This window comes from Cyrtonyx montezumae, unplaced genomic scaffold, assembly GCF_038088225.1.
Source record: "Cyrtonyx montezumae isolate F1298 unplaced genomic scaffold, pur_monq_1.0 scaffold_3, whole genome shotgun sequence".
NCBI lineage: Eukaryota > Metazoa > Chordata > Aves > Galliformes > Odontophoridae > Cyrtonyx > Cyrtonyx montezumae.
Genome location: NW_027072034.1, coordinates 73,383,073 through 73,395,893, shown reverse-complemented (window position 1 = coordinate 73,395,893; position 12,821 = coordinate 73,383,073). Strand labels below are relative to the sequence as shown.

At 35.9% G+C, this 12,821-nt stretch overlaps 1 protein-coding gene across 2 annotated transcripts in view; it reads left to right on the top strand.

The window, feature by feature from the left end:
- Positions 1-12,821, top strand: part of EPHA6 (EPH receptor A6) — a 472,327-nt gene that overhangs the window by 326,169 nt on the left and 133,337 nt on the right. For both annotated transcript variants that reach the window (XM_065741888.1, XM_065741887.1), the window contains exon 6: positions 5,592-5,716. In XM_065741888.1, coding sequence (XP_065597960.1) covers positions 5,592-5,716 — 125 coding nt within the window. The remainder of the gene's footprint in view (positions 1-5,591; positions 5,717-12,821) is intronic.

Below are 12,821 nucleotides of genomic sequence, written 5' to 3'. Positions count from 1 at the left end.
ATGCCAATAATACTGAAGACATTATCATTGATCAGGAAATGTTATTTCATTACTTCCAGTTCTGTTACTAGAGTAAAATGTCACCTCTAAGAAAACATCTTGTTATTGCTTATTACCTTACAGACTTTCTAGAATCAGAAGTAAAATCAATATTGTTTTTTTTTCCTATGCTACCCTGGAATAACAGTTTTTTTCTAAGTGTGGAAAAGTGATTACAAGTGTGGGTCATGAATAAAAACTCAGACTTTGTTTATTGCTGTGCATAATATAAAATCATACGCAGTGTCAAATAGTACAGAAATTCTAATACAATTACAAAATCTCGGCTAGAGGAAAACCGTATAAATGCAATAGTTCTTATGGTATAGGAAAGGTGGAACGCTTGTTTTTACTTCCCAGAAAAATACTGTACCTGTACCCTGGTACATCTCTATAACTAACAGTTATAAATACTGTATACATATGATTTGATTTAAAAGAAGATACCTTTTAAAATATAGCTGTATTTATAATGAGAAACACAAGTCTAGACCACATTTTGCTTTAAAATCTAGTATCACTAGTTCACAAAGATTTCTAGCATTATAGTTAAGCAAAAGTGAAACCACTAGAAAGATAATGTACTTTATTCGATACTCTGTTTCAATAATTTCCTAAAATTTCTGTAGAAAGATATCGGATAATTAGATAACCATAGCTCTTGTAGTTTCACACATAATTTCCTATGTAAACTCAATTTCCATGTGATATATTAGAAGCTTGAAAATGTATCTTTCTTTTCAAAAACAGTAAACTCATCTTCTTTTGTATTCTGACCGACACAGACATGAAACCAAAGTCAACTTTGATTACTCCTCATAACATTGATATTTCTTCCACTCGCAACAGTCCTTCCCACAGTGAGGAAGGCAGGCTTCTTGCAAGGTGCTGGAGCATGTTTCCTCCTTTAACAATATCATAGGAAACGAAAAATTAGCGTGATTAGTTTCAATGAGAAGCAGTCTGCTAAGTGGGCCTCAGTGTTTTCCCTCATATGCATTTGGAAAGTGTCTGAGGTAGGAGAAAAAGAAGAGGAAGGGAGCAGGCTTGATTCCCTCCTTTACTGTGGAAGCCTTACTCCAAAAATATTGTTTAAGCCTTATATTTGGATGAGTATTGTCTTTCCTATGCCTTGAAGGTGGCAGAGCTCTTGAGAAAAATAACGTAATTATTGCAATTCAGATTATTAATGGTGATGATGGTGGTATAGAAATGTGTGTCTAAATTAAACCACGTCATTCCCACTGGCAGTATTTTATACATGGAGGTCCTTAGCCTTCTCATGAGGATGGAGTCCAAATGACTTGGAGTTGTAGTCCTTACCACACCATGTGTATACTTTAGATTTCCCTTACTCTCCCAGCCCTGCCACCTCAAATGTGTATCTGCTGGCACTTCATTAACTTAGGCCAAAAAAAATGGGAAAGGGGACAACAGTCATATAGCTTATCTTGTTTGTTGGTTGATAGTTGCCTTTAATGGGAAAGTGTTCACACATTTCTAGTAGGGCCTGTTCTCACATCCAGTAAAATGGCAGTGAGCTGGCATGGTTTCTTTTCATTAGAAAAATAAGATTTGAAATAAAATACTGAAGGGGTAGAGTGGACCAGAAACAGACATCAGGTAAGCATTTGTCACCAGCTGCCATTGGGTTTGAAGATTCTTCATAATCAGCAGGCAGCATATCAAAGTTGTACAGTTCCATAAAACTTGTGAGAAATGTTGGAAATTCTTTGCCCACTTTTAACAGTACGAAACAAGACATGGGAAAATTAGAAAATAGACCAAGGGAAAAAAACCTTTCTAAGTCCTATAGGTTACCTCTTTTGAAGTCAGAGACTACAGATGAGGGAAGTCAGTCTAGGAAAAAGAAAAAGTTTCTATAAAAATGACACTGGATTTCAACCATCATTTAAAATATACGTTTTCTGCTTTCTGTATAGTGTATGAGAAAAAAGATTCAGTAAAGAAAAAGAAACCAAAGGCATTTAGAATAAAATAATCTCACTCTGAATTGAGGAATGAATGTTCATTATTCAATTCAAATTTGAAAAGACAAAGAAAGTTATCAGACTAAATTAACAGACACTGACAGCACTATAGATGACTCATTGCAATTTGAGAAATTTATAACAGTGTAGAGGAAAAAACAGAGAGAGCAGATGGTGCAAAGAATCCTCAGTACAAAACTGAGATCAACACTGAGATCAAGAGCCAGAAACCGTCCTTCAGCCTAGTACCAGTGTCAAGAAAATGCTGCCATTAAAGTGATTAAAAGTCATGCTGGGTTTCAAGATTATTTTTTTTTCTCAAATGGTTTCAGTGGATAACCAAATTAGAGTTCTCTGGAGTTACTGGATTTGAAGCAACTAATTAAAAGAACTTCCCATTGATTCATCATAGGAACATTTTAGCAGTCCTAATACAGAAGCTAATAGAATTTACCTATCTCACAGTTTCCCAGTTAAAGAGAGATCAAACAATAAATGGATAACATCATTAGTGTCTAAATAATTTCTACTCTATCGAGAAACTCTTATAAGAAGTATAAATACAGAAAGTATTGTTTTTAAAATGACAGTAACTGAAAAAAAAATAGAAACTTATCTAGCTGCAACTTTTAATTACTTGGTCTTATTTGTCTATATCCGTGCAATAAATTTCTGACTGGAATGTTTTTCTTTTTCTAAGTATTATTTCATCTTTCCAGCAGGTGAACTCTGTATGACAAACAGTAGTATCATCATTCTGAACATACAAGAAATGGTTAATTAACTCTTTTTTAGGCTTTTGTTTTATTTTGTTGTGTGTGGTGTGTTGGTCTTTTTTTTTTTATAAAAGAAGTCACATATAGATAATATCCAGTGCCTTAAACACATAGCTTCACGTTTTGATTTATATGATTCAGTGCTGGCACTGTGGTACAGGTATGATGTGAGCATGGGACCTTCAGTTTCAAGTGCAGGTCAAGCACAGCTGTTTTAGAGGAGGGCTGAAGTAATTATCTTCCATTATTTTGCTCCTGAGTTGTTTCCCAGGGAGAAGACATTGGCTACTTCTCATATTGAGCATCTGAGATGATCTCTTGTGCCAAGAGTGTTATGACATTCACTTGCTCAAATGGAAGAGTTACTGCTGTGAGCTCAGAACACACACTTAAATTGTGGTATAAATTTGGAAATTGGAACCCAAAGAGAAGTGCACCACATGTGCTTACAAATGTTAGGTCATAATTTGAAGAAGTGTAATACCAGTAATCTATATTTTTAAAAAGCCTAGGAGGATCAAGTGTTTTCTGCAGTCATAATTGATCATTTTGCAAGGATTTGGATACTGGATTAAAGAATGCACACTGCAGAGAGGTGAAGCCATGGTGTGCTAGTAAGGGTGGTCCAGCTGAATTCCCTCAGTCATAAGCAGGCATGCAGAGTGGATCAGACAAATCGGCACAGCTCCCTTAGGCTCCACCTGTAAATCGCATCTTGACACCAGTGAATGACTCAAAATAACAAATAGTAAACAAATATGTATGACAGTTGTCTTTTTAGGCCCTTGATTAGTGTTTCACACATACAAATCCATTTTTGCTGCTTCATGTTTTCCTTTCAACTAACCTGTCTTTGTTCCCAACTTGGAGTAGCTGATTTTACTCCAGAGTAATATCACTAGAACTCAGTTTCACCCTCAATTTTCAAGAAGAAAGATTTCATTTTAACTGAAGGAGTAGTTACACATACCCAGGAGTAACATTTTGGCCCAGAACTTCTGACTGCATTTTATTCATTTATTTGTCTGTTTTGCTATGTTCAGATATAAGATGATGTTTGAAGTCTTCCTGAAAAGCAGACTAATTCTTTATTCACTAAGACAGTATTCTTTTTTTCTCTTTTCCTTGCATCAGGGCTGTGGTTTAAATGGTGTAAGAATGGATGTGAGAAGTTTTCATGTGCAAGCTCTGTTTTGTTCACTTAATACCATTTTTAGTAGTTTTACTTCTTTCAGTTTTTTCTGTTGGGCTGTTGTCTTTTTATTCTATCATAGAGACTGGACTGTTGTACCACCAAATAGTTATCCACAGGGAGGATTGTAAGTGGGTAGAGGTTTATTTTCTGTCTCATTGACACAGAGAAACTGAGATTCTTATATGTGTCTGTGTGTAGACATTCCCTTCTTTCAAAGGAAAACAAGCTGTTCTGTTTTCTTTAGTGTTTATTTCTAGAGTTTATTTATTGATTTCACTTCTTAAACTTTCTGAATTATTTACAAGGAAGTAAACAAAGGTGAGGAATTTTGTGACTAAAAGCAGATTCCTATTTCATTTTACTAGGGAGACTCCTTTATTCAAAAGATAAAAACTGAAGCCATAAAAGTATGTTATTTTTAGAGACAGCTCCTTAGGATCTTAGAAGAGGTTAAGATTCATAATAGAGTGGAATGCAGGAGGGTTTGTTATAAAGCTGTATATGTTATTGCAGCAACAAATAGGGAAAGCTGTTAACCACTGGAAGAACCTTTTTTTATATATGAGGCAGACTCAGGAAACTGGTAGGACTCCGATGTGCTGCTCAGTAGTTGATTTGTTCAGCTTTCTCTGTTGTCTTCAAGACTGTTGAAAGATGTGACTGGTTTTGTGACATTTAGGAAAGATTCACGTCAATACTTGTAAAGCAGCTTTAGCATCTGGAGAGTATTAGACTTCCTTTGCCATACTTGACCAGTTTAATAAAATAAGCAAATAGAGTTTCCTGTAATTGAATTTTTGCCCCATTTGACATAGTTACATAGAATGTCCTTTTATGTCCTTTTTATTTCCAAAAGGGCATCAAATCCAACTCCCAAAATCAGTTAAACCCGCAGTGAGATAGCTTTGCTCTTGGGTTTGTCCACTCCTGTTGGGCCTTTCTGAAAGCTGCTGGAAGCAGTTCCTCCTTACTGCACAGCTGCAGACCTACGGTGTCAATTACTGCAGGTAGACTGGGGGACCTCGGCGCTCGTGGTTTGCCCTAACCCTGCCACTGCCCTGGCCTCCCTTAACAAGCCAGCTGTTGAATACACACATCCACTGCCCAGGTAGCAGAGACAGAGTATGTTATGCCTGTTTTAGGTTCTGTTGCATTATTTTATCCCAAGGAGTAAACCAAATGTTTGTTCTACTTTAGCTAACTATGACACTTAACGTGGGGTAACCTGAGTTTAGAGTTTACTGTCTCTGAAACACAGCCCTGCCCTGGATATGATGTCCTCAGAGCGAGCGGCACATCCTGGTCATGCACAGACAGTGGTGGAGACTGACTCAGGCACTTCTTTCTGAGAGAGAATTTTTGTACAAAGCCATTTCTCAGAAGCTGGTCTGCACTTTAATAAAGGAGTTACTGGTGTGTACTTGAAACATTAATTCCCGGTTATATGGTTTCCCTGAGAATTGCCATCTGTCACGCTTTTCTGCCTGGAGGTCACTCAAGGTTACCTCGGGTTGGTATCCTAAGACAGTAGGTTGAAAGGATAAACAGTGTGCTTTGTCTTTAACCCGTAGTTATCCTTTTCCCTTTCAGCACCCTCCTTGATAGGTATGGTAAGGAAGGACTGGGCTTCCCAAAACAGCATTGCCCTCTCCTGGCAAGAGCCGGACTTTCCCCATGGAGCCATTCTGGACTACGAGATCAAGTACTATGAGAAAGTAGGTCTTACAGCATCACCCAAACTCAGATCCTAAAGAGTAATATGTTTCATATTTCTAATATTAAAAAAGTAAACTTTTCACTTGATCCCTCGTACAATGGTTTATAATTAGACATTTTGTTTTGTACAGATTTTTTGTTGTTGTACTTCTGACTTGTTAATAACTGTCCTGTTTCATGTCAGAACCATGTAGAACAAGCAGGCAGTGGATATACTATGTCATAGTAGCAACAATTATGAACATAACATCAGATAATCAAACATATTTTGATATATGAACTATAAAAGCTCTATATTGGAATGACACGGAAACAGTTATGACTAAGGTGAATGTCAAAATTTCATTTAATTTTGTGGCATTAGTTTGCAATAATCTGTATTTAAATAGTAGAATGCCTTGTTCAGAGGGTTACAAGAGATTGAAACTGCAATTCATTTTTATCAGATTTCTGGTATTTTCTCAAAATTATGTGGTTTCACATAAAACTGAACAATCATGTGCGTTACAAGAAAAGATACAACATGTCTTATGGAAGTGTAATCCGAAGCTTGCTTCTCCCAAAGCAGAAAACACATTTAATCTTTCCATGTGGCTACAGGACCTTGTAAAAGTGTAAAATTTAGTGTTAAACAGTGGCTTTAATCAAAGAGATGTAGGAAGGAAAATCTTGGAGTCTGTGTCTTAAGCAGTAATATGCTGTTGTTCTTGCTGTTTCTCTGTCCCCATCTAAAAGTCACAATGGAGCTAATGGATGAGTGAGAAGATCACAAAGAACAGCAATATAAGCCAAGACATGAAAAACAGATTTAATGATGTTAGGCTCTGTAAATATCAGAATTTCCTTCCTTGGCTGCCCTTCTCTATTGAGATTATGCAGCTTTAATGATGCAGAAAAAAGAGTAAACTGGAAAAAGAAAAATCAAACAATTTAAATAGTATAGCTAGAGCAAAGAAACAGATTGCTTAGAATATTTGGTAGCCAAAACAAGATAAACTTATTTTCCTGCACTAATGGAATTCTTTCAAGTTTTGGTCCATCATCATAATACACTACACTCTGACTTGCACTGATCACTTTTTGTTAGTCAATATTAAAATAATAATCAAGCGAATTAAAATAGAGAAATACATACATTTTACACCACTTTAGTCTGTTTCTATAGTAAAATGACTATTTTCTGCTCTCACTTTTCATAAAGCCTAAGGAGTTTTTTTTTAAGCTATTAACTTCTCTTTGCTCTTAGATGTGGGGAGATAAATTCACTTCTGGCATTTTCCAGTAGTCTTGTACAGGAATTGTTTTCTCCCCAAGTCACTAACTGGCCTGCATGCTCAGCTCTTGAGCATGCCTTTTATTAGTAAGTTGGAACAGATGTGCTTTCCTCTGTCAAAGCTATGTAATAGGCAGAATGAGAGACACACAATCCAGCACTCAGTGTGAGCAGGTCACTTATTTCAGCAGAAGAATAGCTATTTGACAGGTTTGCAAGACCAGATTCTTGAATAGAGAGATGAGTAATCTGGTCCTGCAAAATATTCTGCTGTTTTGCAGTACTACATTACAAGATGTGATTTTTATACCACTTTGATCAACTTTACTTATATTTAAATATTACTGACAAACCACTGGGTAAGTATAGCAGCCAAATGTGAATAAGATTTGTATATTAAGAACAAAACAAAAGCAAACAACAACAACAAATGGACAGTGTGTACCTCAAAGTCAGAGAATATTCTCATGGTCTCTAAAAAATCATTCTTCTTCACTTCAAAACTCTCAATATTAAGTAGCACGTGTGTGTACGTCAGATGTGTTTACAGCAAGTGTCATCTTTCAGGCTTCCCAGCAACCTCAGAAGTGGAAAATATCAGCTTTTGTTTTATCAGGAGTAATAACAAAATAGGTATGATGATGCAGAACTACAAGAAATGTGATAAATGAGATGAATCTTCCACAAAGACATCCCTCTCTTGGAGGGCTAAAAATGCAGCTAAAGTTCAGAAACAACAGAATTATGACAAGTTCAGAAATATTCTTAATGTCTTAAGGAGACATTGCAAATGCAGAAAATATTAATTTGCCTTAGATACTAATATATACATGATTTAGTAGAACAGAACAGTTTTTGCAGTCCTATCCCTATTGCTTTTTATATGTTATTTGTATTTGAAAATATATGAAGTTTTGTCCTTGCAGTGTAAGAAATTGAATGTCTTTGTCAAATGTTGTCACGGTTTGCAGGACAGTTTGACCCGGTACCGTGACAATTTAGGCAGGGGACCCACGGGCCCACACCCCGGGGAAGGGGAAGGGGGAAAAGGGAAAAGGAGAAGGGAGATGGGCCTAGGAACAAAACAGCGGCAACGATCTGAGGAGGAAAGCTATTTTACTAAATAGATATCAGAAAGGAAAAATAACACAATATAATATAATATAATTGGAATTGAGGCAAATGAATCAAATAAAATGAGCGAGAGAGAGAGTGTCCGATAAACCGAAGGCCTTACGCTAACGCTGAAGGCGGACGGCTGCAACAAACACCCACTGCCGAGCTCGGTCCCGAAGGGAAGAGAGAGTCCCGTGACTGCAGACAGTTTTTATCTTTCCCTCTGAGCGTAAACACGTAAGAACGCAAAGCATCGCAAAGTCCTCTGGGGAATGGAGTTCTTCTTCTCTTCTGAGACAGGCATACCTGGAACTATCGATGGTCCACGGAGCTGGAGCATTAACTCTTTAACTCTAAATGCACTACATGATGTTATGATGTGGAATACCAGTACCAAAAATCATAAAACCATGACAAATGTAAACAATATTGAAGTCTCAACAGGCTGTATCATTTTCTTAACTTCAAGAAACTTTATTTATTATGAAGCTTTATAAGCATGAATATCTTTCTTATAAGATTCCAGGGTGCAAAACTATTTTTGCAAAACTATTTGCAAAACTATCAAGAAGACACTGGGGACTTTAGGGCAGCATGCTGTCATTTAATTATAACCAGTAGGAATACTACAGCTCATAAATGAAAGTTACTTCTGGTCTTGTCCTTCCAAGGTTTCATGTAAGATCTGTCAGGTTACAGAAATCTAGTAGCCATCTAACAACATATAGTGAGTGCTCCACAAAATGAGGCTGTTTCCAGTGATTCTGTAAGTAGCATAAATGAGTGATGGTGAACCCAGAGCACACAGGAGCATTATTCCATGCATATCCAGAACAAGCAGAACAAGGGGAAAAGGCTAGACTGTGTAAGGTATGCATGACAGTTATATTTGCAGTCTTGGGCAAAACAGGTTGCACGTGGAGAACCATAGAAACATCAAGACCACAACCTCTCATATCTTCTGAGAAAAATACTGCCATGTAATTGAGAAGTAGAGAAGGAAAGTTATACAAGGTTATTAATAAACGGCAAATACAGAAGCCAAGCATTAATTTAAAAATAATAATGTGGCTCAGTAATTTGACTGCTTTAAAGCACCTTTTTCCACATGACCTTCATTTCTTTATTTGAATTACTGCAAAATATGCAGACCCATAACATCAACTAGATAAAGTTGCCTTTCTATCAGTCTCTAAAAGGAAAATCTTGAGAAAATTAAAAAAAAAAAAAATTGTAAGCCAATACTGCATGTATCCCACTGATTTTTAATTTTTTTTAAATCTTATTTAGGAATGTGCTGGTGTATATTTGTGTAGTTGGCAGACATAGGTTCACTCTGTTCTTCAGCTTTTCAGCCAAAAGTGAAATGAACATAATGTGACCTAGGACATAATTATAGAGCTGACTGGTCTGTGAAAAGAATAAAAAATCCTAGAAATTCAGTCGAAGATACCATGGGTCTCTGTTGCAGTGAAGACAGGAAGATTTCAATTGCATAAATATGTATGCAGTATAATCAGAGAGAGAATGCTATGATCGTGAACCAATACTAGATATTGAGGCTTGTTAGTTGAAATATCTTCTTTCTGGTAGATTTTGAATCATTCTGAAGCCTCCACAGTTAGCAACATTTGTCATCTTTGGCAATAAGTCAGTCCTTATAGCAACACACTAAGAACCCATTAAGTGTTTGAGCTCATCGATCTAAGATGTACTCTGAGAAGAATTTCTTCATAGATCTTTTTAGTCTTCATATACACTAAACATTTGCAAATTATCTCTGTTGATATAGGATATCTACCCTATTCTACAGTCTGTTATCTATTCATTCTATTTTACAGTCCTTTATTATCTTCCACTATCAGCAAAGTACTTTTGAAAAAAAAATATTTCATAGGCATTATTGTATTTCTCTTCACAAGCCGAATTGCAGATTTCAATATACCCTCAGTTTTATTGCTAATAGAAGTCAATTTTTTCCTTTATACTTTAAAACTATCTCAGATTCTGACTAAAGGTTTTAATTTTTTGGAAGATTCCAGGGCATCATCATCTATTAACTGACAAAAAGACTGAATTCTCAAATCAGATGAAGGATAAGATATGACCTTGTCACAATCTCGTAATGACACTGAGTCCTTATGTAGGAATTCTCTAATGGGAAATAAAACAGGGTACACAGTGGATATAAACCATATTAGCTGCATTTGAGGTGGTTTGGTTAAACTGGAAAATGCTTTTTCCTCCCCTTTTCCACCCAAACTCGCAACGTTAATCATCAAAAATTAGAACTCCCTGAGAGCTGTGTTAAGCATACTAAGCTGTATACATATCAGAAACTATATTAAGTTCTCCCAATTGGCCCAAATACACCAGCTGGATGTTTTCTGCTACAAGATAATATACAAGTAGCTGACAAAGCTGGTCTATAGGGAAGAGATTTTATAGGATGCACCCTACCATTATCCCAAGGCATTACAATGACATCTTGAAATAGAATATCTTATAGAGTGTAATACAAAAAGGTAAAACTGGATGATATTTTGCTTCCTTCTTCTTTGATGAAATTTGCACCAGAGCCAAATTTCTTTGACAAAATACTTCATTTTTGGCAGACAGTTTGCAGCTTCAAGGAAGTTTTCTCATAAAAATTTTAACGCACCTCTAAATGACAGAGTAGACAAGATATGTAGGATGTCAGATATGACTGTTCCTCCACTCCAGTATTATTTAGAGTTGAATTAATAAATGAAAGAGAGAAAATAGCCAGGTATTAATGGTAAAGGGGAAATTATTTTCCCAGTGAGATTTTAAAAAGAGATGAAGAACTGATGAAGCAGAAAGATAGAGAAAAGCACCAGATTTAAACAATTAGAAATCTGTATGACCTTGTTAATTTTTCTATCAGTTTACAGGTGAATTTGCTTAATTTGCAGTGATACTCTTTCTTAAATTCTTATATTAAACACTGTTATTTCTTTGAATATTCATTAATATGAATTAAAATGAAACATTCAGGGTAGGAAAATACATAAGAGTTAGTGGAAAATGCCTTGATAGGAGTAATGTGAAGATTTAAGAATATCAATGCATAACAAATTTTGAATGAAAGAATTATTCTTACGAAGATTAATGTGGAAATTTTTAAACAAGAAAGTAATTTTCTCGTGCGAAATGTATGCCTACAGTAGTATTCTGTAGTTTAAAGCAAATCTCTGTCTAGAAACACATGCACTATATTATTTCAAAGTCATAGAAGTTTGTAAGTACAATATATTACATACAGTGTAATTTGACAGCAAAAAAGATTTGTCACTAGGTGCATGTACAAGGATATGAACTGATTATCATTGCTATTTTTCCATTTTTTGAGGAGTAGGGAATCTGATGTTACGCTCAGTGCCGCACTGAAAACTAGCACAGCAGCAGTGTGCTGCTTGGAGCCCTGGAGACACATCACATTTGTTTTTGCCTACGTGCCCAGAGTGTTTCATTCCAGCTTTTTTTTTCCCATGTGAATTGCCAGTTTAGGGTGTATGACTCATCACTGTTTAGGATAGCAGATGTTGCTGTATGAGTTTAGTGAAGAAGACATTTCTTCATCTTTTTTTGTAAAGACAAATTCATCTCTGTTCAGGCAATATGTACATACTGCTTCTTTTCTGCCTTTTTTCTCTCTGCTGCAAAACTGGTCCCTACCCAATTATCAACTGGAATTTTAGTGTCAAATAAAAGGAGCCACATATTTTCACTGGTCAAGACACGGACAGGTTACGGTTAGGATTGGTGTTAGTGTTAGGGTTAGGGTTATATCAGAAGCTAAATCATGTAAATAAGGCAATCCCCTGAATTTCTGGTTGACATTATGGGAAAGTGAAGCAAAATTAGCTTTTTCTCTTCTTTAGCCCTGTGACTTTTTGTGAGTACTGTGAGATGTGTCAGATTTGTTGACTCTTGACTTCTTCATTACTCACTTCAATTACTCCAGTCTTTCCAGATCTTTAGTTAACATTTTCAGTAGTGTTTAACTGAGTTAAACAGTACTGGTTTTTCAGCAACTAGGGTGATACTTCTTTATTTCCCTTAAGTACCAGCTATTTCTCTTTTGGATTAGGTGTTGATTTTATGTTGGGTTTTTAAATCATGAATAATAATATATGCATCAGTTCCAATCCACATGAAGCTGAATGGAGCCTGCAGACTGTGTCATGTTCTTCAGGAGCTGGTACATATCAGATGGTGTTGCTGAGGCTGGATTGCTAGCATGTACTGCTTCTTTCTTCAGGTATATTCTTCTCCTCTTTCTAGATGTACCATAGCATGCTTGATGCCCTTGCAAGAAAAGGCTTGTAAAAAGAGGGAAGATTCCTTCAGGTGTCTGGCTAGTCACTACGTTTTTTAAATGTAAAATAGTATTAGTGTTAGTATTGAACAATCAACTGGACAATTCTTAGCCTCGTGCTAACCACTGTTTTTTTTTTTGTTGTTGTTGTTGTTTTCTTTTGGGGGTTTTTTAAGAATTTTTTTCCTGCAATATTTTTCAGTTATTTGAATTGAGGCATAAGTAGAAATCTACTGCCAACAAATAAATAAAATGTTTCAGACACGACTAGAAGCAAGAAATGTAAGGTCCACAAAATACTACATTTTTGTTACATCTTCACCATGTTCTTATATAAATAAGATCACTGAGAAGTTTAGGTGTGTAAGATTTT